A 23,794-nucleotide genomic window follows, 5' to 3' on the forward strand; every position below is an offset into this window, starting at 1 on the left:
GGGGGGGGAGTTTGCTAGCATTTTCTGGCCCTGCTCCCCTTCTCCAGATAGAAATGCTCCTAAATTAGGGGAAAAGACTATATTACTGTGGCTGCTGGGTTTGATTGACTGCATTCGGCTTTGAGGTTGATTTATCTGTCGTGATTGATCAGTTGGGAGACCTTGGGGGATGATCAAAAGATATGTCATCAGATTATTTTATTCCTTTCGGGAGTGTCATCTTAAAATAAAACTCACTGTTTAATTCATTGTGTCAAGTTTTCACCTTAATTGATTTTGTCAAGTGAAAATATTTAGTTTCTGTCAAAGTTGGAGTGTGGGGGAAGGAGTGATCTGGAATAGAGAGCAAGTTCCGAACTTGACATCTTTTGACTTCAGGGAGCCTGGAGTTTATGCAAGCAGGCCCAAATTTTGAAAGGATCGGTTCCCATTTTAAATGTTTTATGAGAGACCATCTCATGAAGTAATGGTGGCTAAAAACAAAACAAAACAAAACAAAACTTCCCCCAAACTCACTTAGCTTCTCTAGGATCTCCTCATCAGTCATTTTGGATTTTTTCCTTTGCCGATCTGTGTTTCTATACAAAGTACTGGAATTGGCGTTCTCAGCAGAAGGTGGTGTGACCTCTTTATTTGGTGCTGCCGGTGAAGCAATGGATTCCAGCACAGAACGAGTGTAGATCTTAAAGATAAAAAAAACAAGTTCTACGATGAAAACAGTAGGCCAAGGATAGGGTATGAAGTCAAGATGCTGTCATGTCAATGAGGTTTTATTTTTATTTTTTCATTAAGACAAAATTTTAAAGCAGCTTTTGGTTCACAGTCAAGTTGAGAGGCAGGTACAGATTTCTCACCTACCCCTGGTGCCCACACATCATAGCCTCCCCCGTTGTCAATACCCCCTCCCAGAGTGGGATATTCATTACAATTGATGAACCTACATTGATGCGTCATAATCACCCAAAGTCCATAGTTTACATACAGTTCTCTCTTAGGGCGTACATTCTATAGGTTTGGACAAATGTATAATGATATGTATCTGCCATGATGGCAATGGAATTTTGTTACTACCCTAAAAATCCTCTGTGCTCTGCCTATTCATCCCTCCTCCACACCCCAGCCCCTACCCCTGATAAGTTTTTAAAGCCAAGTGATTAATTAATTATTAAAGAAGAACTTTAGAAGAGGAATGAACCATGAGAGACTGTGGACTCTGGGAAACAAACTGAGGGCTTCAGAGGGGAGGGGGGTGAGGGATTGGGATAGGCTGGTGATGGGTAGTAAGGAGGGCACATATTGCATGGTGCACTGGGTGTTATACGCAACTAATGAATCATGGAACTTTACATCAAAACAAAACAAAACAAAACAAAACAAAAAAACAAGAACTTTAAGTTGCTTCAAAAATACTGTCCTTGAAAGCTCTCAGGACTTCATCTTCTGAGGTCCCCATACATGCTGTGTTAATTCTGGTTTTGGTGCCTCTGCTTAGACAATTCCTCCTACTTGATTCACATGGATTTCCTTCTCTAATTTAACTTCTGCAGTGATCGTATAACTTAGCACTTACTTGCATGTTGTTTGGTGGCATTCTCTAATTGTCATGTACTATCTTGTATCCTTGAAGAGCAACCTCAACCGTGGTTGTACCTGATATTCTAGATCAGGGAACACAGTAGATACTCAATAGGTAGGAGCATGATTAACTAGATTCTGACTCTACAGTTGTTCCAGAGAACAACCTTTGAATCATTTAGAAATAGTCATTCGTGACTTACTGATTTCGTATGCTCGGGTCTTGGCGCGATAACTGGTGGGGGCTCATTGTCGTCTTCTTCTTCTTCCTCTTCTTCATCTTCTTCTTCAGACACAGGAGGGGCCAAAGGAGGCTCTGATGCTGTTTTTGTACTCTTACGACAAAAACAAAGTTTAGAGAACAGGTATTTAGCTCCCCATTGTTTTTCTTCAGAAATGAGAAAAGGGAAATGAAATATTTAATCACGTAGGGATATGAAAAAAATCTGCACCTTTTACAAATGAGCAGAACCATGTACAATTTGGTGACCAGGACTGCTCACATTCAGAGGTAAATTCAGGTCATGGTTTTAAACATCATGAAATTTTTAAAAAATCTTTTTATTTTCCACTGAGCTCAGAAACAGTGAGCTATTCATTTACTATTTGAAAGTTCAATGTTTTTGAAATCAATGAATAATATATTTTTAAAATGCTGTTAAAGCCTTCAATTTGTACTGGGCAGATTGTCAATTCGTTGACTGATAGTTTGTCAACCAGAAAAGGGCTATTTTGTGCCTAAAGATCAGAGCATGCATATGGATATGGTATTAATACAGCTCTGCAAATACTCACTAAGTACAAGCAAGCCCATAAATGTTGCTTCCCTGTTCAGCCTCCTGGAAAGAAGCACTCAGAAAGTAACAGACATGAGGATCTAAGGAATATTCATCAACATAAATAATTATTCAGTCTTAACCAACAGGTATAAATGGTGATTTGCAATGTTAAAAATTGCAATAACACCACCACCACCAAAAATAACAACAATCGTCATATCTAGGATCGGTTCTCGATCATTCATATTAATGCAGGGGTAAAATGGTTCCAAAGCTGAGTTTTGAAAGCACTATGGCCATGATTCTCAAAGTGTGGTCCCCGGACCAGCATCATTACTAGGAACTTGTTAGAAATGCAAATTCTTGGGCTTTATCCACACTAATGAATCATAACTCTGGGAGTGGGGCCTAATAGTGTGTTAAGCCTTCCAGGTGATTCTGGGTCAGGCTCAAGTTTAAACATTACTGAATGATGACAGAGGTCTGTGCTGTCCATGGCTAATGAACAGTTACAATGTGGCTGGTCTGAATTGAGGTGGGTTGTAAGTGTAAAATACATATCTCATGTTGAATACGTAACATGAAAAAAATTGTAAAATAGTTCCTTGGTGAAAGACATTTCCTTTTATGTTGCATATATCTTGAAATGATAATATTTTGAACATATTGGGTTTAGTAAAATATCATTAAAATTAATTTCACCTATTTCTTTTTACTTTTTTTCAATGGGGCTACTAGAAAATTTAAAGTTACATATATGGCTTTTATGACATTCATTTCTGCTGGAAAGCACAATTATAGATTTTTTTTTCTCTTTTGTGTGTGTGTGTGTGTGTGTGTGTGTGTGTATTGGTTTTTTGTTGATGCCTTTGGGTATACTGGCTCAAGCTAATCCTAAATAGAATTTTCATTTCTCGAGGACAAAGCTCCTGAGGTAGATACAGGGAGCCCTGCTAATAGACTATTACATCAAAGGACCTCGGCCCATGATTGAAATTTAACTCGGATCTTCTACCATCGTGTATAAACTGATGGTAGAGCTAGAAGGTGCAATCATATATCTGATCAGAGACAGCAAGATTGATCTACTGTGCAAAGGAAGACAACTTAGAATTTATAAAAGAATATTTGAAAGAATATTTGCTTGCCCTGAGTGGTTTACAGACCGAAATTTATATTGCTTAGTTGGTACTGGTTTTCTTATTTATACACCTATATTTATTCTTAATTTGGCCAAAATAGCTAAGCAATTATATTATACTGTGGCTATGTAGAAAACGGCACGTATTGCATGGTGCACTGGGTGTTATATGCAACTAATGGATCATGGAACTTTACATCAGAAACCAGGGATGTACTGTATGGTGACTAACATAATATAATAAAAATATTATTACGAAAAAAAGGAAAACGACATGTGTTAATGACATGAAGTTTTCAGGGGAAAAAAATCAGTTTCTTCTTGTGGAAGACTAACTCTTCAGGGCACTTCAGTGGGCAAACTTAGAAACTGCCTTTAGTTTATTGGTGTTTGCTTTGAGATTATTTTGTTTCAGAAAGTTCTGCTCTATTTTATGGCAACTGAGATCAAGAATGCACCTAATCATTGTTCATTGGTAGAAGGGCAAAACCTGCATATAAACTGACTACTTTTTATATGGCAAACAAAGTTATCTTATCTATTAGGCAATATGAACCATGCTTAGGAAGAGTAAGTTTTACATGGGCCTATGAAAATATCTGAAGTCAGAAATAAGTCATCGCCTCCAAAATGCGACAATAAACTATAAAATCTAGAGTAAGTGATGTCTAATTACGTGTCTGTGAAGTATAACTATATGTCAACTTCAATTAGTGACTTACATTTAGTAGTTATAGAAATTTTATTACATTAAAAACCAAATTGTAGATTAGATTGTTTTCTTTAGCAACAGCTCTTGAGCCATCATAATGACTTCCAATAAATGATACCTAACCAAAAATTTAGGGTTACTTGTAATCAAATAACCAAAAATTCAGTGTTACTTGTAATCAAATAATTTCAAAATCGATATTAAAAAATCACTTTAAAAAGTTTACAGCAAAAAAATTAAGTGGGACAGAGGAGCCCTTTAATATATTTGATATAATGCATCATGCGGCCTCCATAAACGAGAGTGTATATACAGCCTATGAGGATTTAACATGGTCCTTGTGGAGAATAAAATGGACCTAGGTCTAGGCTTCTCTAACTGGTACAAAGACAATCAGTACTACCGACCAAGAGGTAACCTTGCACAGCTCAATGGTGGCTGTTTCGCCAAAGAAGATTCACCTGCAAAATCACACTGTTTCTTGACATTCATTACTATCCTCACGGTTCCTGTTTTCTATGGGGGACCCTCCCCATCTCCGAGTAGGGACTAAAGGACTGTTAGAAAACCTAACGTCTTTCATCTTCTGAAGGTTTGTGCGGGAGGATGAAGACCAATGTTTCTGTATATCTGAGACCAGACACTATACTGTCATGTAGGCTGGTTGGCTGGAAAGAATGTGTGGCCTTAGCGGGCATTATGTTTTGCATGATGGTTGGGCCAGGGAACATTAGCTGACCCAGAACACAGCTAGAACATCAGGTGTTGGTACTGAGAACTGAAATCGACATAATTTCTTGGCCCCATGTTAAGTAAGGCCAGGACCAGGCATACTTTCCCATCGCTGTGTAAATAATACTGGGGCTAGGCATACTTTCTATATCCTGTGTTAAGCAGCATCGAGTGAGAGCATATTTTCCTGTTCTTATGTTAAACAATACTGAGAACAAGCAAAACTAGCAGCTTCTTACTTCAAGAAATAAGAAGAAAGATAAGGCTGAACCAACTGAAGTATTTTACTTAGTAAGAATAGCAGCTGGCCCACCAATAGAAGACTCTCACTTCACCAACCTAAAGCTATTTCATCACACACTGCACAATCCTAACCTGTTCCTTGCCTTGTAAGACCTGCTTTAAAATCACATAGCCATGGGGCGCCTGGGTGGCTCAGTCAGTTAAGCGTCGGACTCCGGATTTCCGCTCAGGTCATGATCTCAGGGTCGTGAGATCAAGCCCCGTGTGGGGTTCTGTGCTCAGGGGGACGTCTGCTTCTCTCTCTCTCTCCCTCTCCCTCTGCCCTTCCCCCTGCTCTCTCTCTCTCAAATAAATGAAATCTTTAAAAATAAAATCAAATCACATAGCTATGTTCTAAAGCCCTATAAACGTTCTCCCCTGACATCCCCTACCTAAGATACTGCTGAAACTCTATAAAGGGAGGGCTCTTTCTTGCTGCTAGAGTTTAATAAACAGCTTTGTTTGTTAACAGGTTTTTCTGGTGGTCCTTTTGGGAGTCACAGGTATAATGTCGCTACGCTCTTCCTTCTAGGCTGAGAATGACTATGTCTGTCTAAACTTGAAAAAAATATAGACAGATACTCTGGTTTCTTTTCAGATGATAACCGGAGGGGAGGTATGTGGGGGGTTGGGTGAAATAGGGGATGGGGATTCAGGAGGGCACTTGCCATGATGAGCGCCGGGTGCTGTATGGAAGTGTTGAATCACTACATTGTACACCTGACACTCATATTAATTACACTGCATGTTAACTAACTGGATTTAAACCAGCAAGTAAGGAACATTTTTGTCTTACTGAAAATTTGTGATACTCTCTTTGTGCCACACAGCGGGGCAAGGGAGGTCATTCTTTACTTGAGCAGGGTCCTGGAGTCTTTTAGAACTCTGAAGTGTTTGGCCGATCTCTCCAGAAGAATACAGGTAAGTATGTGCTTCTCCATATAATTTCAAGGGTTCAGAGATCTTACGAAGCCCATCCGTATGGTCTATAAGTTATAAACCTTGCTCTAGACAATACACTAGCTAGAGAAACTGCCTTAGGAAACTCTTCTTTCTTTGAACTTCCTTGTTAAAGTTCAAAGGAATTAGAAGTAAGGACCTTGGAGGCTCCAGATCGTGCCAAGTGTGGTCTGAGGGCCACTTTCGGTGCTTGTTTAGGATGCAGATCTCAGGGTTCTATTCCATTTTCACTTGCACCTTCTCCAGGCAGTTCTGATCCACACTGAAGTAAAAGGACCACTAATCTAGATGAACAAAATAAACCAGTACTCCGGATCGAAAACTCAATCTGTGTCAACTGTACAAATCATGACGTCTTCATAGCATTGTCGCCACCCTCCACTCAAAATACTAGTCCAGGATTCTAAATGCATTACTTTACTCTCAACAGTCCACTACAAATATAAAATTTTAAAGTAGCCTCAAATTGAAGAGTAGGTCCCTGAACAGTATTTAGCATTTAATACACTCATATCAAAGAAGCTACCATGAGTGAGCAGTAAAGCAGATGTCATAGGACTACGGGAGGTATTACTGAATTCAATATTAACGATGTAGTCCTAGTTTAAAATATTTAGTGAATACAACACTGCTTCTATGGTAATTCCCACCCAGGCTACTAGAGGTTGCCAAAACTGGTGTTCAGTTTAGGCTCTGTCTATAAGGGATCGTCCAATCCCATTAAATCAGATCTTATAGGAGAGCTAGGTCTACTTGGGAGTGTTTCTAATGCAAGAAAGCATAAGCAGCGTCAAGGCAATCTTCCCCTGGAACCATAAGGAAAGCGAGGGTGCTCTCAATTCCCCATTCCTAAGTAGCTGAGTCCCACTGAAGGGAACCAATCTAAACTTAAGGGTCTAATCCAGTCCATTCAATCAATAGAAACCCAGCCTCAGTTAAGTGGTTTAATTAGTATCTCCACCTGGGAGTCCTGCCAGCCCTTCAAACTCCAACCTGTCCAATAGGAAACTCAGCATCTGCTCACGGAAATTTGTAATTCCCGAAGGATGGCATCCTCACCCTTTTGGCCACCCTTGTATCATTGGAAGCCTGCAATCACCTTTGACCTTGACCTTTCCTCCAACATCCAATCAATAACCTAAACATTTGAACCTCATCTGCATTCCTACTGCCACCATCTCCATTAGGCCCTTGTTACCTACGGCGACTCCTCAAACTGGTCTCCCCTTCATCCAGCCTCACCTTCCGCCCTTAACTCACTTTGGACATCAGCTGTCAGGTAACTGTTCCCAAAGCATACGCTTTCATTGCTTAATTCTCCTGTTCCAAAAAACTCCAAGGGCTTCCCAATGTATACTGGAAAAGGCCAGATTTCTTTCTTTTCTTTTTAATTTAAAGTTTACATAGTGAACATACAGTGCAATATTGGTTTCCGGAGTAGAATTTAGTGATTCATCACTTACACACAACACTCAGTGCTCGTCACAACAAGCGCCCTCCTTAATACCCTTCACCCCTCTAGCCCATCCCCCACCCTCCTCCCTCCATCAACCCTCAGTTTGTTTTCTACTGTTGAGTCTCTTTCCCTCTCTTCCTTTCCCTGCCCCATTTCCATATGTTCATCTGTTTTGTTTCTTAAATTCCACATATGAGTGAGATCATATAATTGTCTTTCTCTGACTGACTTATTTCACTTAGCATCACACACTCTAGTTCCATCCACATTGCTGCAAATAGGCCAGATTTCTTGGAATGCTATTTAAGGGTCGCTATGATTTGGCTCCAACTTAATGTTCAAGGCTTAATTCCTATGATTCCTTTTGCATCTGTCTTCATTCAAAACCACACAATTTTGTCCCCGTGCTCTCCTCACTACTGTGCCCTTCCTTATGTTTTTCCTTTTGCTTAGAATGCCCTTCCCCATCCTCACAGATACAAATCCCATCGGACCTTCATGATCTGGCTCAAATGCCCCCTTTTACGTGAAGCGTTTTCCAACTCAACATTCAACAAATATGTACCAAGTACCTACTTTGTACCAGACACTGAGGTTTAAGCCCTTCGAGACAAGGGCCTTCTTCCTTTTCCTACCCAGCTGAAAGTAATCTCTTTTCTCTGAGTTCTCATAGCAAATGGACATGTTGTATGGTATGTAATATGGTCCATATTGTATTGTGTTTCTTGATGTGCATACTTCTCTTCCCTTACCAGAATGAGCTCCAGATTTTGTACTGCTTGTAAGGGCGCACTTGATAAATATATGTGAGAAAAGTAAATATCCAGTTGTTTTATCTCCAAACAGTTAGAATATCATTTTTTTCTTTTTTGGTGGAATATTTTGATCATTATGTAGATTTAGTTTGAATTCCACAAGCAAAACCAGTAGAAGCAAGCCCAAAAGAAAGGGACAGTATTTCAGGAGATACACACTATTGACAAAAATAAAAACCAAACTACCGACCATCCTAACAGGCTAGCGTTTAAAATAACTGACCTACCTACCTTAAAAAAATACCAACTATTTCTTTGCCAGAATACCCAGCTCATATTTATTAGACAATAATGATATTAAGTAAACCAAGGGAGGAAATGTAAGTGTTGATCACGGAACGCTGGCATTTTTGCTTTAGCTTACATTCAATAAACATATACTATGTGCTAGGTAGTATACTAAGTATATTATATGCATTATCACATTCAATATTCATACAATAAGATGAAACACCTATGTCCAGAGCCTTCACTCTTTGTTTATTTTTACGTTTAATTGTGGTAAAATATACATGATGTAAAATTCACCATCTTAGCCATTTTTAAATGTACAGTTCAGTAGTGCTAAGTATATTCACACTGTTGTGCAAGCAAGCTCTAGAACCCTTTCCATCTTGCAAAAATCAAACTCAGTATACAGAGTACTCTGCATCTCCTATGAGTAGAATCACACAGCATTTGTCTTTTCATGACTGGATTATTTCACTTGGCATAATGGCCTCAAGGTTAATCCATGTGGTAGCATGTGTCAACATGTCAGAATGTCCTTCCTTCCTTTTTTTTTTTTTTTTTTTACTCAGCTGTCAGAAAGAACGAATTCTCAACATTTGCTGCAACATGGACGGCACTGGAGGAGCTAATGCTAAGTGAAATAAGTCAAGCAGAGAAAGACAATTATCATATGATTTCTCTCATCTATGGAACATAAGAACTAGGAAGATCGGTAGGGGAAGAAAGGGATAAAGAAAGGGGGGGTAATCAGAAGGGGGAATGAAGCATGAGAGACTATGGACTATGAGAAACAAACTGAGGGCCTCAGAGGGGAGGGGGGGTTGGGGAATGGGATAGACCGGTGATGGGTAGTAAGGAGGGCACGTATTGCATGGTGCACTGGGTGTTATACGCAACTAATGAATCATCAAACTTTACATCGGAAACCAGGGATGTACTGTATGGTGACTAACATAATAAAAAATCATTAGAAAAATAATAAAATAAAATAAAATAAAAAGAATCAGGCAATGAAAAAAAAAAAAAGTAGGCTCCATGCTCATCATGGAGCCTAACACGGGGCTTGAACTCACAACCCTGAGATCAAGACCTGAGCTGCAATCAAGACCTGAGCCAATATCAAGAGTCAGATGCCCAACCGACTGAGCTGCCCAGGAGCCCCAGAGTTTCCTTCCTCTTTAAGGCTGAATAATATTCCAAGGCATGTATATATCACATTTATTTATCCATTTGTCTGTTGATGGGCACGTGGGTTGCTCCCACCTTTTGTATATTGTGAATAATGCTGCTATGAACATGGGTGTATAAAAATCTGTTTGAAAATCTGTTGTCAATTCTTTTGAGTATCAATGCAGAAGTAGGTTTGCTGGATCACATGGTAATTCTATTTTTAAATTTTGAGGAACTGCCACACTATTCCATAGCCTTTACTTGTTACCACTAAGGATCTACTACTTTCACACTTGTCGCCCAGGGTGACATCAAATGGGCCAGCATGTGTCCTCTATAAAAGGTTGATTATCCAGGATTCTTCGAATCAACAGTTAAGAAACCTCACTAATGCTGATTATTTCAAAATAAAACCACACAAAGGTAAGCCTTGTCTAAGATAATTTTCTGTCTAATGTCTATGGGTATTCTTGCAGATATGCCGTCACTTCGAAGAACTTTGAACTAGGTTACTTATTTTCTAGTTTCTTCCCTGATAAGACTATGTGAGCTTGGGCAAAGTCACACCCCACGGCATCTCAGTTTTTTGGAACAGGTGACGCTCAGAGGTGTAGTGGTATGACCTCACTCGAGTTATTTCACCTCTCTGAATCTCATCTGTAAAATGGAGACAATGGTAAGGCTTCCCTAACCTGGTAGCAAGCAAGGTTAAGTGAATGCAAAATGTTATCATCCCAGGGCCTGGCACATTGTAAGCGTTGAGTCAAGAGAAGTCACTATCATGATGATGATTATTTTCAAGATTCTTTGTGTAAGAGAAATAGGAGCACTTCTCTACATGAAGATTCATATATGCATGTTCATAGTAGCTTTATCTATAATAGCCAAAAGCTGTCAACAGTCGGGAGATCCTTCAATGGGTAAGTTGTTAAACGAACAGTGGTACGTCCATACCATGGGCTACTACTTGCAATAAAAAGGAACAAACTACTGATAACACACAACTCAGATGAACTCTAAGAGCATTATGCTGAGTGAAAAAAAGCCAATCCCAAAGGTCATATACTCTGTTTTGTGTACATGAAATGTCCAGAAAGATAAATCCATAGTACCAGATCAGTGACTGCCTGGGGCTAGGGTAGGGGTGGGAAGGGGAATAACTGTAAACAAGCATAAGGGATCTCAGGAGGTGATGAAAGTATTCTAAAACTGGCTTGCGACGATGGTAGGGCTGGTGTACACATTTACCTAAACTCATCAAACTGTACACTTAAAAATGGGTGAATTTTATGGATCTAAATTATACCTTTAAAAGACTGTTTTTTAAAAAAAGATTCTCTATCTAAACCGAATCTGTGTGATGGCATTCTGTTGGCCTGCCAGAAACACTAATCACTCCACACCATTTTCAATTTTTCACTTACCGAGGGATGGGCTGCTATGTATCCGTGTGCGCTTTTATCTGAAAAGTAGATAAAGATGTCACCTTTATTTCATGAAGCCTGCCTCACTTAGAGACCAGAGTTAATAAAAAAATTAACCTGCATGCCTTTGACCAGAAGGAAATTCTCCAATTCGGTATTGAACAGATCCTGTAACAAATGACATCGTTGTTCTGAAAACAGCTCACAACCTTGCCCCCTCAAGTGTCATTTTATAGACCTTAATGGAGGCCTCCAGCGAATCTCATCTACGTGGAGGAATATCAAGATTACTTACTCCTTTGTTTGAAAGATTTTATTTATTTGAGAGAGAGAGAGTAAGTGCGAACATGCGTGCAAGCAGGGGGAAGGGCAGAGGGAGAGGGAGAGAGAACCCTTAAGGAGACTCCCCACTGAGCACAGAGCCCAATGCAGGGCTCGATCCCAGGACCCTGAGACGGTGACCTGAGGTGAAAGCAAGAGTCAGATGCTTAACTGACTGAGCCACCCAGGTGCCCCGAGATTGCCCACTCCTGATTGGTATGAGTCTATATACCTATATCCAGAATTTCTCCCCTACTTCCTCCTTCCCTCACCTCCTCCCTCCCTCCCTCCCTCTCTCCTCTTCCACCCTGCCTTCCTTCCTTTCTCTTTCTCCTCCTCCCCACCTCCTCCCCCCCATTCCTCGGTCTCAACACTAGAGCACCCACAGACTGTCTGGGGAGTTTCACTCAGCTCAAACAAATACTGGAAAGAAGCATTTTTGGTGCTGATCGCCTGTGGTTCTCCAGTGACCCTGGAGGACAGTTCTAGACTCCCTCACATTAATTAAGCACTGTTTGATGTGTCATTAGGATCTCTGAGACATTTCATTCTACATGGAAGACAAAATATCATAAAAAGCTCTCCTTGCTGGCCTTTTTCGTTTCGGTTTTCTGCCCTGGAGAATAGCAGTTAAGCTATCTTCTCAGTTAAAAACACCCCGTGGGGCCCGTGATTTACTATACGCCTTAAGTTTAGGCTTTGACATGTGTTATGACCAAATGAGACACTCCTCTCCTTCCAAGGGTCCCCTTGCACCATCCTTGAAGATATTTCAAGCCTGCTTTATGTTGAAACCAATGCTGAGAGGTAGGGGCTCTTTACAGCTGGGCCACTAATGATAGGATTCTCTTCTTTTTTTAGATGTTAAATAATAAGTTGTTCTAGAGAGGTACCCTGGGTCATCTTTCTAAAAATGCAAAAATATTGTTTGGCACATATTTTTCAGTTGCTTATAGTGCAAACGTGAACCTCAAAGCTTCAAACAAAGGCTGGGTCTATGTGCTAGCAAACGGAGTCAAGATTTGGCAGGAACACGGCCATTTCGATTTCTTATAAATAGCCAGACATGATTTCTTTTTTTAAGCCTGATTTTGAGGTTGGATCAAAATAACCTGGCAACTACAAAATGCATGCTGCATCATCAGGGTCTAATTCAATGAATCGGAGGGATAAAATAAACTTCAGGAGACCGTGGTTTGATCCATACACCTCTTATCTCATGGACACATCACAAGGCCTGATTATACGTGACTACGTGTCTTCTTCATGCCAGTGCAGAGACCAAACACCTGTGTTTGCCGATTCAAACTAACAACCGCTGCTTCACTGAGCAGTTCCCCTACCTGAGTTCTAGAAACACCCAAGCGGTAAACCTCCTCACGTCAACTTCACCTTCCAACCCATCTTTCGATTTACTGCCGTCGAAGTCATTTGGTGAAGGCACTAGAACTGGCTTCAGATGCCCTACAGGCGTTCTGCTCTAATCCTGAGGCTCTGGGATGGGAATTCCTTCTTCTCTGGTATCTTGGATTTCCTCTTACCTCCCGACGTAAAGCTCATGTATTTCTGGTTGTTGACCGTTTCTTTGGAATCGTAGAATTTGAGAACATCCAGGACGGCTTGTGGGTTCTTCTTCTGTTCCAGTTTTGTTATGTTGGAGGTTTGGAGTAACCGTGCCCACTGCTCAGGGATTCCCTGTGGACAACCAGAGGGAGAGAATGGCGGCTCAGAACATTCAGCAGCTGCATTTTGATGTTGCAGTAAAGTTCTTCACCAAGAAGCCCATGCTACCTGTAGGATTACACTTGGGAAACTGAAGTGACACTCTAGATTTAAAGTTAGTAAACTTAATAATGCAATCATTCTCTTCTCTAATTAAAACACATAGGTAAAAACTAGGATCCAACTTAAAAAGGGTGGGTGGGAGTATGACTGTGATAGAAAAAAAAAAAGCGCATGAAAATCACCTCCATATTAATTCTGCTCATCCATGAAATGATGTTTACGGCTTAGCTTATTTTTTCTGGCGACTCAGGGCAGACATAGCAAGACTTCTCTAAATTTGTGCACAGTATAGCATAGTGCAGATCAATGGGTTTTATATGACTGGAATCACATAAGCTGTTTCTGGGCATGTCGTAATCGGAAGATCTTTCGGAATAGAAGAAAAGCCTCACCCTTGGGCAGTTGACACTTTGTGATTAGAAAATGCAATTTTTGGGGGGAGGGGGTGGTCTAGGGCTTTAATACAGCGGGGGATTGAGAGGAGGCAAAAATAGACTAGTGCAGGAGCAACAGCCACGGGGGTGCTAAATAGTTTCTCCTCTCCTCCCTCCATCCCCTCCTCCCCACTTTGTTCGTTGGCCACATGGAACCTGGGGACTGTGACGCCCGTGCCAAAGCGTCATGAGAATTGGCAATACTCTAAAAGTGTTTAGAGCAGAGAGGAGGGAGCTTTTGGAAATCGAACCCAGGACAATTGCACCAATTACGCTGAAAGGTTAGCTTCGCCTTGAGCGTGGAGCGTTCTTTCCTACACGTTCAGCCTACGGATGTCCCCATTTCGTAATTGTCCAGCCTCCAAGAGCAACTTGGAGTGAGAGACAGACACACCTTTCCTGAAGTGCATCTAGACACAATTTATGTGGCCTTGCCCTCCGAAGTCTCGGCAAAACAATGTGTGACGTGGGCCTCCAGAGTTTGGGAATGACAACAAAAAAGTGAGATAAGCCAAGCAACAACTCTACTGCACACACATGAACCTGCCGCGGCAGTGCTAGGACATCTCAAAGAAGCACTTTGATGCAAGCTTCTTTTGGGCCTGTGACGCACCTCTGGGAGCTTCCCTGGGCACATCTGTGAGCCATAGAGATCTGGCTGTAATGGACGTAAATAAAGAAAGAAAAGAAAGTTAAAACAGAATGTGGGACAACTTAGAAGGTGGGAGGAGATGAAACCAATGGGTCTGAATGGGGAGGGGGGGTCATCCCTTTTCAAGTGGGGCGGTTATGAAAATCGAGAGGTCTTAACTCCATCAGGGGCAGGACAGGCTACAGGACAACAGACTTCAGAAAACAGAGGAAAAAAGACAACGTTCTCAAGTTTGGACATGTAATTCCACTTGGGGCCAGATGTTTCCTCCATAAATACACAATAGTAAGAATTACCGTGAAAGGACCGGAGAAATTACCAGAAGGCAGAAACATGACTTTGGAGGGAAGAAGGATGGCATCGTGAAAAGCTTTGACGATAATTTGTAAGTCTGTATTTACAACCGGGTGATCCCAGGTAGCCGATGGCCATGTGATGAACTTACAAATTTCAGTTCCCACTTCTGGTTAACCATTTCCAGTTTCACAGTGGAAGTGTCTGTGTGGCTCAAATGGACAGGATGGCGACATGGGGACGCTAAATGTAACTGCATTCTCATTGATGCGACTCTTCTGCACGCTGCAGCGAGAAAGTCGTGACTGGTTTAGGGAAAACTAGATTAAGGATTTCCCACACAGCCAGACTCCACCTTTGAGAGTTTCTTTAGACCAGCGCAAGGGAAACCGTTTCATTTCAAAGCATATATGAAAAATTTCCATTTTAATGCTGCAGTTCTGACGTCCCGGCTTCTCACACAGTAAGATCGGATAACAGGGAACGGCTTGGTCTAAATAAAGAGATTGTCTCCAAAGCTACAGAAACATGCTTCGACCCAACTGGTTTGATTTGGGATACAGGTCTTTGATTCCTGGCATTTGGGGTTACTCCAAGCACAGTGAAACGACACTTTGACATGCATTAATCGCGCAATTTGATGCTAAAGCCTTAAGCCACATATTTGAACTCAGGAGCCCATGCATGATCCCAGTTCTGATTCTAAGTGCAATTAATAGCATTTGGTTAATACTGTAATGGCCAAAGGAGTTAAGTGTTACAAAATCAGGTATGCATTGCACATAACCACTAGAGCAGACATCACTGGCATGATTGTTACCGTAATTATTAGAATATTTGCAGTTATTATACATTCTGATGGCACTTCTAAACTTTTGTGATAAATAAATGCCTCGTGATCACTAGACAGCAGGAAAACGTGCTGCCAGTTGCAGAAGAGCCTTCAGACAACTATACTTACCACATGACTACCCTGCTGACATAATTTCTTGTTTCTTTGAGAAGTCGAGATAAACTAGTCGATCAATAAGACCTGACACTTAAATTTGAACGTATGCCACAAAGGCACGTCATCAGAAAGCCATCTCATTACTCCAGATTGAGGTACAAATCCGAAAAGTTAAGACAGCTAATGGAGACCTAGAGGTATGAGCATCAGAAGCAGGAGCACATATCAATGCCTGACCACGTATACGAGAACGACCAGATGTACAACAAGCTGGGGATTGTCTGGAGTAGCCCAGGAGAATGGCAGCATGATACAACAGGCCAAGCATTTATCTTATCATAAGAAATGATCATGTATATCACTCATACCATTTTTCCCTCTGATTGACTTGAAGCGACCGTCACAGGTCTAGAGGTCTGGAAGGGGGAGTTCTGAAGTATTTGGGACAAAAATGGCAATATAAAGGGTAAGGACTTTTCATAGCTTAGCACCCCAAATCTCACCTCCCAACCTGATTTGAATCTCAAGGTCTGAGCGTATAACCAGGCGTACAAGGTTATATGGGCCAACTAGCCATAGGACAATCACCAAGGGGCACGCCAAATCGGCGTCCAAATATTCACAACGACAGGCCCTTGGAAGACAACCGAACAAGACAGTTCAACAAATTGCTCAAAATTCAACGTAAGCAACAGCAATAATCAAATTTGGTTAATATGTCCCTCCCCCTCTGTGCACGGTATGTTAGTGGTACCGCGGCAAATAGGACCCAATTTTAAATGCTACCAACAAAATGATTTTAAAAGCTTATCATCTGGCAGTTTTTAAAGTTAGTAAATGTAAACCATAGGTGAAAAGAGTTAAAAAGGGCAGACTTCGGCATCTTTAAATATAATGTGTGGACGAATAGTTTCAAAAGACCACCAAGAGGACAATAAATGCATTAGATTTCCAAATTTAGCCTGTGTCTGTCTGTATATTCAAAGGATTTCTAACAACTGCCTGCATCCACCTGCATCCAAACAGCTGCTTTATTTTAAATTGGGCATGAGGGAGGTGGGGGGGGCAGGTTTTGGTTTGGTTGCGTTCAGATGCATCAAACTGTTGGTCACAATTGGGAAGGGTGCCCACTCCCAGCCCTTGCTGGTGGGTTTTTTGGGTTTTAACCAACCGCAAAGTGAAAATGCAGTCAGCAAGATGACGGTGCTTCACTTTTTTTCATTTCCATTCAGAACCCCAATAGAACAAAGGAAGAGCTCAAGAAAGATTGTATCATAAGATGTCAAGCAAGTTGGAAAGAGCCGAAAAAATTTTTTAGAAAAATTGGGAAGGAACCAGAATGTCACATGAGAATAGCAGACGAGAGCTTTCACATCAGAGCACAAAAAGGAAGGAAAAGAAAACGTGGCATGACAGCAATAAAACAAGAGAAGTTAAAGCAGAAGAAAAGCACATAGAAAACAAAAAAGGTCAAAACTGGGAGCATAACGTTCTTAAAATAAAAACAGGGAAGAGTTATTAGACCACATTTATAAAGTTGAAGTGCTTTGACACTTTCAAATGTCAAAAAGTCATAATATCTTTGTTCAGATTACAAAAATCATTATTATTTTTTATTTATTATTATTATTTTTTTGGTGGTGACAGCGGTAATGGTAATGGTGCCAGGAGTCAAGGCCATTTGAATAATGTCTCTGACTCCAGGGATGATATTGGTTAAATCCTACCAGTGTCTCAACTTTATCAATGTCAGTATTTCGTTATGTTCCTTTCCATTTGCTACTGAGAGCATAGAAATTACCAGCTCACGTCACTTTACAAGGCCAAGATGTTTACTCCATTTTCATTTTATTCTCATATTGTGTACTTTTGGAATTGGGGGGAAAAAAGGCAATTTGGCTGTCAATTCAGCGACATGATTTGCTTCTCCAAATCCAGTTAATTTGTCTCCCACCCCTTTTTGGTTCACTTAGTCATATGAGTTTACTTACTAACTGTCAAGTTACGCAACAGAAAATTTAATTATTTAACATCTAAAATTATCTTTGGTTTTAGAACCCAAGAATCAGTGGTGATGATATTATAAAAGATTTTTCTTCTGAATGTGTTCAAAATTACTCATCTCAGAATGTACATTTTTATTGAGATCCTTACTAGTACGGAAAAAAGTAGTTGATCCTCCTGGGGACATTTTTCTAGCCATATCTTTTCCTTCATCCATCTAAAAACAAAGATGCCAGATCTTTAAAAAAAAAAAAGTACAAAATGACTGAGATCTTGTGCTATTTGAGCACTACAAATTTCCAAAGAAAGGCTGACTCTATAGCTATGGTCTTTTTGGAGAATTCATATTGGTATTTATTGTGGATTGCATGTGCAAAGCACATAACCACTAAAGCACACACGATAGAGTCATGAATATTCTTCCTGAAACACAGGGTTTGTTGTCTTGAAGGCCTATGAAATACACCTGTTAATAGGCCTAAAAATAATCCATGGTCTTGAAATCATAGCGAAGACCGGGTCAATTGTACAGAGATTTTTGGTTAGTGTGGTTAGCTGATCTGGGTAATCCAGGTTCCAATGTAAAGCCTGAATTATCCAGATGGACTGTCTTCACTGGCCAAGGTGAGTCAATTGATTCTGATTCACTTCAAACAATAAAGAACAGGCTCAACAGAGTCTCTCTACCAGGACTGCCTCTCCTGTGCCATGGAAAATTTGCATTTTCAATCACATTGAAGACCAACTGCAATCAGACATTTTTACAACGGACAAAATAATTTTGCCAATACTCTCGCCACTCTCTAGTTCCAACTGGGATTGACTTGGCATAGTCCATCTTCCTTGAAATCATCCAGATCATCAAGCCTGACATTCTGGGACATGGGCATGCTTTCTTGAAACCTATTTTCACAAAGGAATTTTTTCATGGCTTGCAAAACACAGTAAGGAGCTTACTTACAGTGAACTCCCCGGTGACTGCGTCAAACCCCACATGAATCGTATGTTCAAAGTCTGAAGGAAGAGAGATCTCTGGGCGTTCTTTCTCCTTCTTCTTATTGGCTAAAGGCAAAATGTTAACATGTATTTATTGGGAATATAGTTTTGTCATTCCTAAGTTGTACAATTAGGTTCATCAAAAACAATTACAAAGTAGAAAGACAACTGATTCCAACACAAGCTTAACAGGATTTAGCTCCAGAAGTTATAAAGTCATCTGCAGAAGTAGCTGAGAGTTTGAGAAAAAATGTTACATCCAAATAATTTACAAATTTCCCAAATACAGTTCAAACAAAACTTGCGGTCACACTGATTTATGTCCCTTACCAGTCTAATAATGTAACCAACAGAGATATAGGTGTATTGTGTTTAACTGGCTTTGTTGACTGTCGAATAGGACTTACTAAAGAAGCAATTCATTATGAACAAGTCAAGCTAAGGCTTACTATTAGAAAGAAAACAGAAAAGTGCTGAAGTTATCTATAAAAGCGTGAGTGAATTGTTTCCATGTTAACCATAGCGAAATATGAAGCAGAACTTGTTTAATTTACATGTTTACATTATGAAGCATATCTTAATAGACTCTTGGCCTTTCAGTGAGAATACTACTGCAAACCATTAATGTTACACACATCTTTCTTTATCATTAAAAATGTTTTTAATCATTTCCTACCCAGCACTTGGCTAGTAAAAAAATTCAAATGGCTGCTTTTTACTGAATTAATTTTATTTAGTTCTTAGTAACCTCAAATGAATGCCTTGGCTTAGTCATTCCAGTTTGTAGCTATTTTTCCTTGTCCCTAATATATTTTTTGTCATATTAGCTTTCCAAAATCATTGTCCTTAATGTAGCAGATTTTTCACAGTGACACAAATATGAATAAATACGTCCACAGTTAGTATGTCAAAAACCTTTAAAGATATTATCATTGGAGAAATTAAATTGGGGACTGAAATGAAATCAGTCTATCTTGGAATAGATTCCAGAAGGAAGTTACCGTGGAAATGTAAAATGGCATCGAGTAGGTTCCCTAATAGACACATAAGGGGGTCAGGGCACGTACCTCTGACCGGGGTGCATTTCACACTCAAAAGACAATAATAATAATACTCGCCCTCCTAATAATGGGAAAGTCAGCATGGTTTGCCCAACTGAAACCAGTCAATCTCAGAATTGCCAGGTTGGCCAATTTAGAACATTCTTGTTCAAACAGATGTTTCCTTGGCCTGAATTTCAGATGACATTCAATTAACCATATATGGATTACTGGTTTTGTGGGTTACCCAGGATAAATTTTCAGTTCAAAACCTTTCACCTTCAAATGTCATTCTCATGGCTTCTTTTCTCTTTCTACCCTCTCTCACTGCTCCCTATCTCCAGCCAGAAGACAGAGAGATGGGGCAGAAATATGGACATTCGAGGAGTAAGGAGATTAGGATACAGGATTAGGAAAGAAAGATTGGAGGCGGGGGTGGAGGGCTGGGGGGACAAGGGTCACTCAAAGCCTCTGCCTGGCCACGGAACACATTAGGACTCATTTTGAAAAGTACATATGTGCCATCCAACTTGACTTCAGCATAGATGCCATGTTTACAGCAAGCCTAATTTACTGAATATTATCCTAACTGAACAATGAAGTATAGAGTTTTTTTGTGGGTACCTACTTCCGCTGTGTGTTGTGTTCCCATAGGTACCACTCACACTTGCTTGAGCCGCCAGGCACGTATCCTAGCCGCTCCTGTAATCGTATCCTTGTTTTTACTCTTCCCTGTTCTCCCATCCATGTTGGACGTAGCTGACTCCCTCTCTTTTTACTTCTTTCACAGTGTAGTCTGATTCTTTATTTGGTTGGCATTGCTTCTCCTTCTGCCTTTTCTAATGCAGTCCTTGGCCTTTAACAATCCTTTCTCCACACTCGTTCCTCTTGGATGGGATCCACTCCGATACTAACCCATGCTGGGTAATTCCCTGATCTGCGGTTGGCAGGGGCAGATTCGGGTATTGTGCAACCAAACGTTTTCTGCAATTTGAGAGGAATGCTCCCTTTAAGGAAAAACACTACAAGACTGCCAGGGCCCCTCCTAGAGCCTTGGAAGAGCCCCAGGCCAGTGAGGAACACTAGAGAAGTGTTACTCGCTTCATAGTTAATCTACTCCTAGTGCTAGGTGACTCTTGGGGTCAAAGACTATTCTGAAAATCTGAAGGCGGCTGCGGAACTTCTGCCCATAAATTGCACTGTGCACATCTACACACTTCTGCGTACAATTTCAGAGGTTCAAAACTCCCCTGGACTCCAGGTTGAGAACTTGAAGCTCAATCTATGTCTCCAGTGACTGTATCAACTTGCATTCATGCCCTCTCTTGCCAGCAGTCTCTCCTTACTTTCCATTAGTAATGGCTGAATGTTTGAAGCATATGGACTTAGCCATGACCACTCCACTTGGGCTGAGCTGTATGAATTGGCTTCATGGAGCCTCTCTAGAAGGCTACGTGATTGCCAGTGCCTTACCAGCCTGATCACGCACTTCCCTTCACTCAGGGCTGAGCGTAACAAAGGCAGGAAGCCCAAACTTGCTCTTCCTTCAAGTCCATGTTCTCTCAGTGAAATGATACCACTAACCACCCAGATCAGAGAAGGATTTCGGCTTTAGACACCTCTTTCTTTGGAAGGCCCTGAGCAATGAAAAGATTATGACCCCTCCCCCACCAATATGTAATTCAAATAAAAACAATACTAAAGCATAAAAGGGTAAGAAAGGCCAAAAAGTTCTGCTATTCCTATGGTGATGAAGTCTTTCTGAAAACTACATATACAAACTAAAAATGTGGCCAGGTTTCGGGGGGCCCCTGATTTGCAGGGCCTGCAGCGCACGCTTACTCTCGTTCTTGGGTAATTCAGCACGGGCCCAACTGCCCAAGCCAGAAATTTGGGAGCTTCTTTGACTCCCACTGTATTTCTACCTTAATTGGTCACCAAGTTCTATTCTATCTCCCAAACTCATCTTGAATCTACCTTCTTCTTTCATCCCCACAAACCATTACCTTAATCTAAGGTACCACTATTGCTCACCTGGTCTTATTGCCTCCAATCTTGCTTCCTGCTCTTCATTACTTTGTGGCCAGAGTAATCTTGGAAATACACAAATCTGACCACATTCCTGCCATTAATAAGATCCTTAAATGGCCCCCCACTCCCCATATGGTAGAAGTTTATGCTCATTAGCATGCTACCCAGGGGCCTGCATGATCTGCCCCCAGCTTACCTCTCCATGGTCTATTCTTGCCATAGCCCCCTCTGTCCCATATCTACATCATGCTCCCTAAACTGCTGGATTTTCTCTTACTGCCAAGCCTTTCATGCTAGGCCAAGGCCTGGCAAGTCTTCTCTCTTACCAAGATCCCTCACCCCACCCTTTGGGTGGGTAACTCCCATTAGTCCTTATTCTTGAAGACTCACTCTTGGGCTTCCTCTTCTTTGGCAAGTCTTGTCCTGTCTTCCCTCTGCAGACAAAATTAAACGCCCTTCTCTTCATGCTTCCATAGAACTGTCCAGTGCATACTCAGAACTCGGCACACATCAACACTGGATTGTTATTTCTTCTTTACATACCTGACTCTCTAGCTGAAATTGGAGGTACTTGACAGCAGAGACTGCATCTGATTCATTCTCACATGCCTTAGCACCTGGCTTAGTCCGCACACTTAATGATTAGCATTTACAGAACATTCGCCATGTGCAAAAAGTGCTTCTAGGGTCATCTCATTTAATCTCCATCACAATCTCATCAGGTAGACCTTGTTAGTATTGTATTATGGTTCTATAGATAAGGAAAGTGAGAGTGAGGTTCAACCACATAGCCAGGGTTATACAGCTAGCAGGTGACAGAGGCAGAATTTGAACCTAGGTCCCAACTGTGTCTACAGAGCCCAAGTTCTTAACAGCTACACCATTTATTATTCAGTAGCACCACAAAAACCAACATCTTTGAGCCCTAGTCTTTAGTAAATGTTTAGTGATTGAATGGAGCTTAGATGAGAATTTTTTGTCCCTTTTCTTTTCTTTTCTCTTTTCTTTTTTTTTCTTTTCTGGAACACCGAAATATCTGTATCTCCCCCCAGAAAATTTTGTTGTGTATTGGTTGTTTATATTAAGATTCAGTCTAACCTAAATCTTGGCCTGCTAAGACTCAGCCTGACCAGCTCTGGGTTGATGTTTGCAGAGAGCAGAAGCTCAAATAAGCACCACTTTCTGAGTGTATCAGCCATACCCTACTGGAACACAGAACGAAGGCCACAGGTTGCCAACTAGACCACAGACTGCAAAGTGTTTGGCCTTGGGACCCTCTGGGTGTGCATGAGTTCTGGTTACAACTCCAGGGGCCAGCGACCCACCCCAGAGTCTCTCATTCCGACATCTCCCTCCATCCCACTACACGTTAAAGAAAGAAAAGCCCCCGTAGTCATCTGTCACCTCCTCTACACTCTATCCTGATCGATGTCCTGCGCTTTACCCAGTGCCTACAGTTTACTCCATTACCAATACCCTGTCATCGTCAACCTCTTCATTAAATGCTCTCTTCACTTCTTGACTCAGGTTTCAAACTTCACTGGGCACCACTCTCATCTGGAAAACTGAGAGAGAGAAAGACAGAGGTGTCCGAACCTCAGTCCAGACATTCAGATTCAGTTAGTTTGGGGCAGACCCCAGCACCTTTAATTTGGAAAGCTCTTCAGGTATTTCCACGAAGCAACTGGGGTGGAGAAAAACAACTTTCAATTCTACTCTCCAATGAGAGTACCACTCCCTCAGACAATCCTGATGGGCGCTGCTCATTCTTCCCCATCCCAAGTTCCTAGGCATGGAGGAATGGGGGAGGGCGGGGTTTCCCCCTTTGAACGCCAAGCTGTTGATCTGGATCAGTACTTCTGCACTTGCCTCCAAAAGCCCCTCCTTTGAGGTTCCTGCCATTCAATGATCTTGGCCGAGTCCCCTTATCCACTGACAACTCGGGCTCCCAGTCTTCCTTCCTACCCTCAATGCTGCCATCACTCTGTGAGAGGTAACATATAAAGGGACA

The 23,794-nt window shown here is 41.1% G+C and overlaps 1 protein-coding gene across 1 annotated transcript in view; it reads right to left on the minus strand.

The window, feature by feature from the left end:
- The window catches only part of PAK3 (p21 (RAC1) activated kinase 3), a 114,237-nt gene that overhangs the window by 51,286 nt on the left and 39,157 nt on the right, over positions 1–23,794 (minus strand). The window contains exons 6-12 of the mRNA XM_040629053.1: positions 18,678–18,778; positions 16,081–16,143; positions 14,431–14,475; positions 13,140–13,293; positions 11,278–11,315; positions 1,779–1,910; positions 517–682 (exon numbers count right to left, since the gene is read on the minus strand). Coding sequence (XP_040484987.1) covers positions 517–682; positions 1,779–1,910; positions 11,278–11,315; positions 13,140–13,293; positions 14,431–14,475; positions 16,081–16,143; positions 18,678–18,778 — 699 coding nt within the window. The remainder of the gene's footprint in view (positions 1–516; positions 683–1,778; positions 1,911–11,277; positions 11,316–13,139; positions 13,294–14,430; positions 14,476–16,080; positions 16,144–18,677; positions 18,779–23,794) is intronic.

This window comes from Ursus maritimus (assembly GCF_017311325.1).
Source record: "Ursus maritimus isolate PB19 chromosome X unlocalized genomic scaffold, ASM1731132v1 scaffold_X1, whole genome shotgun sequence".
Classification (NCBI taxonomy): Eukaryota; Metazoa; Chordata; class Mammalia; order Carnivora; family Ursidae; genus Ursus; species Ursus maritimus.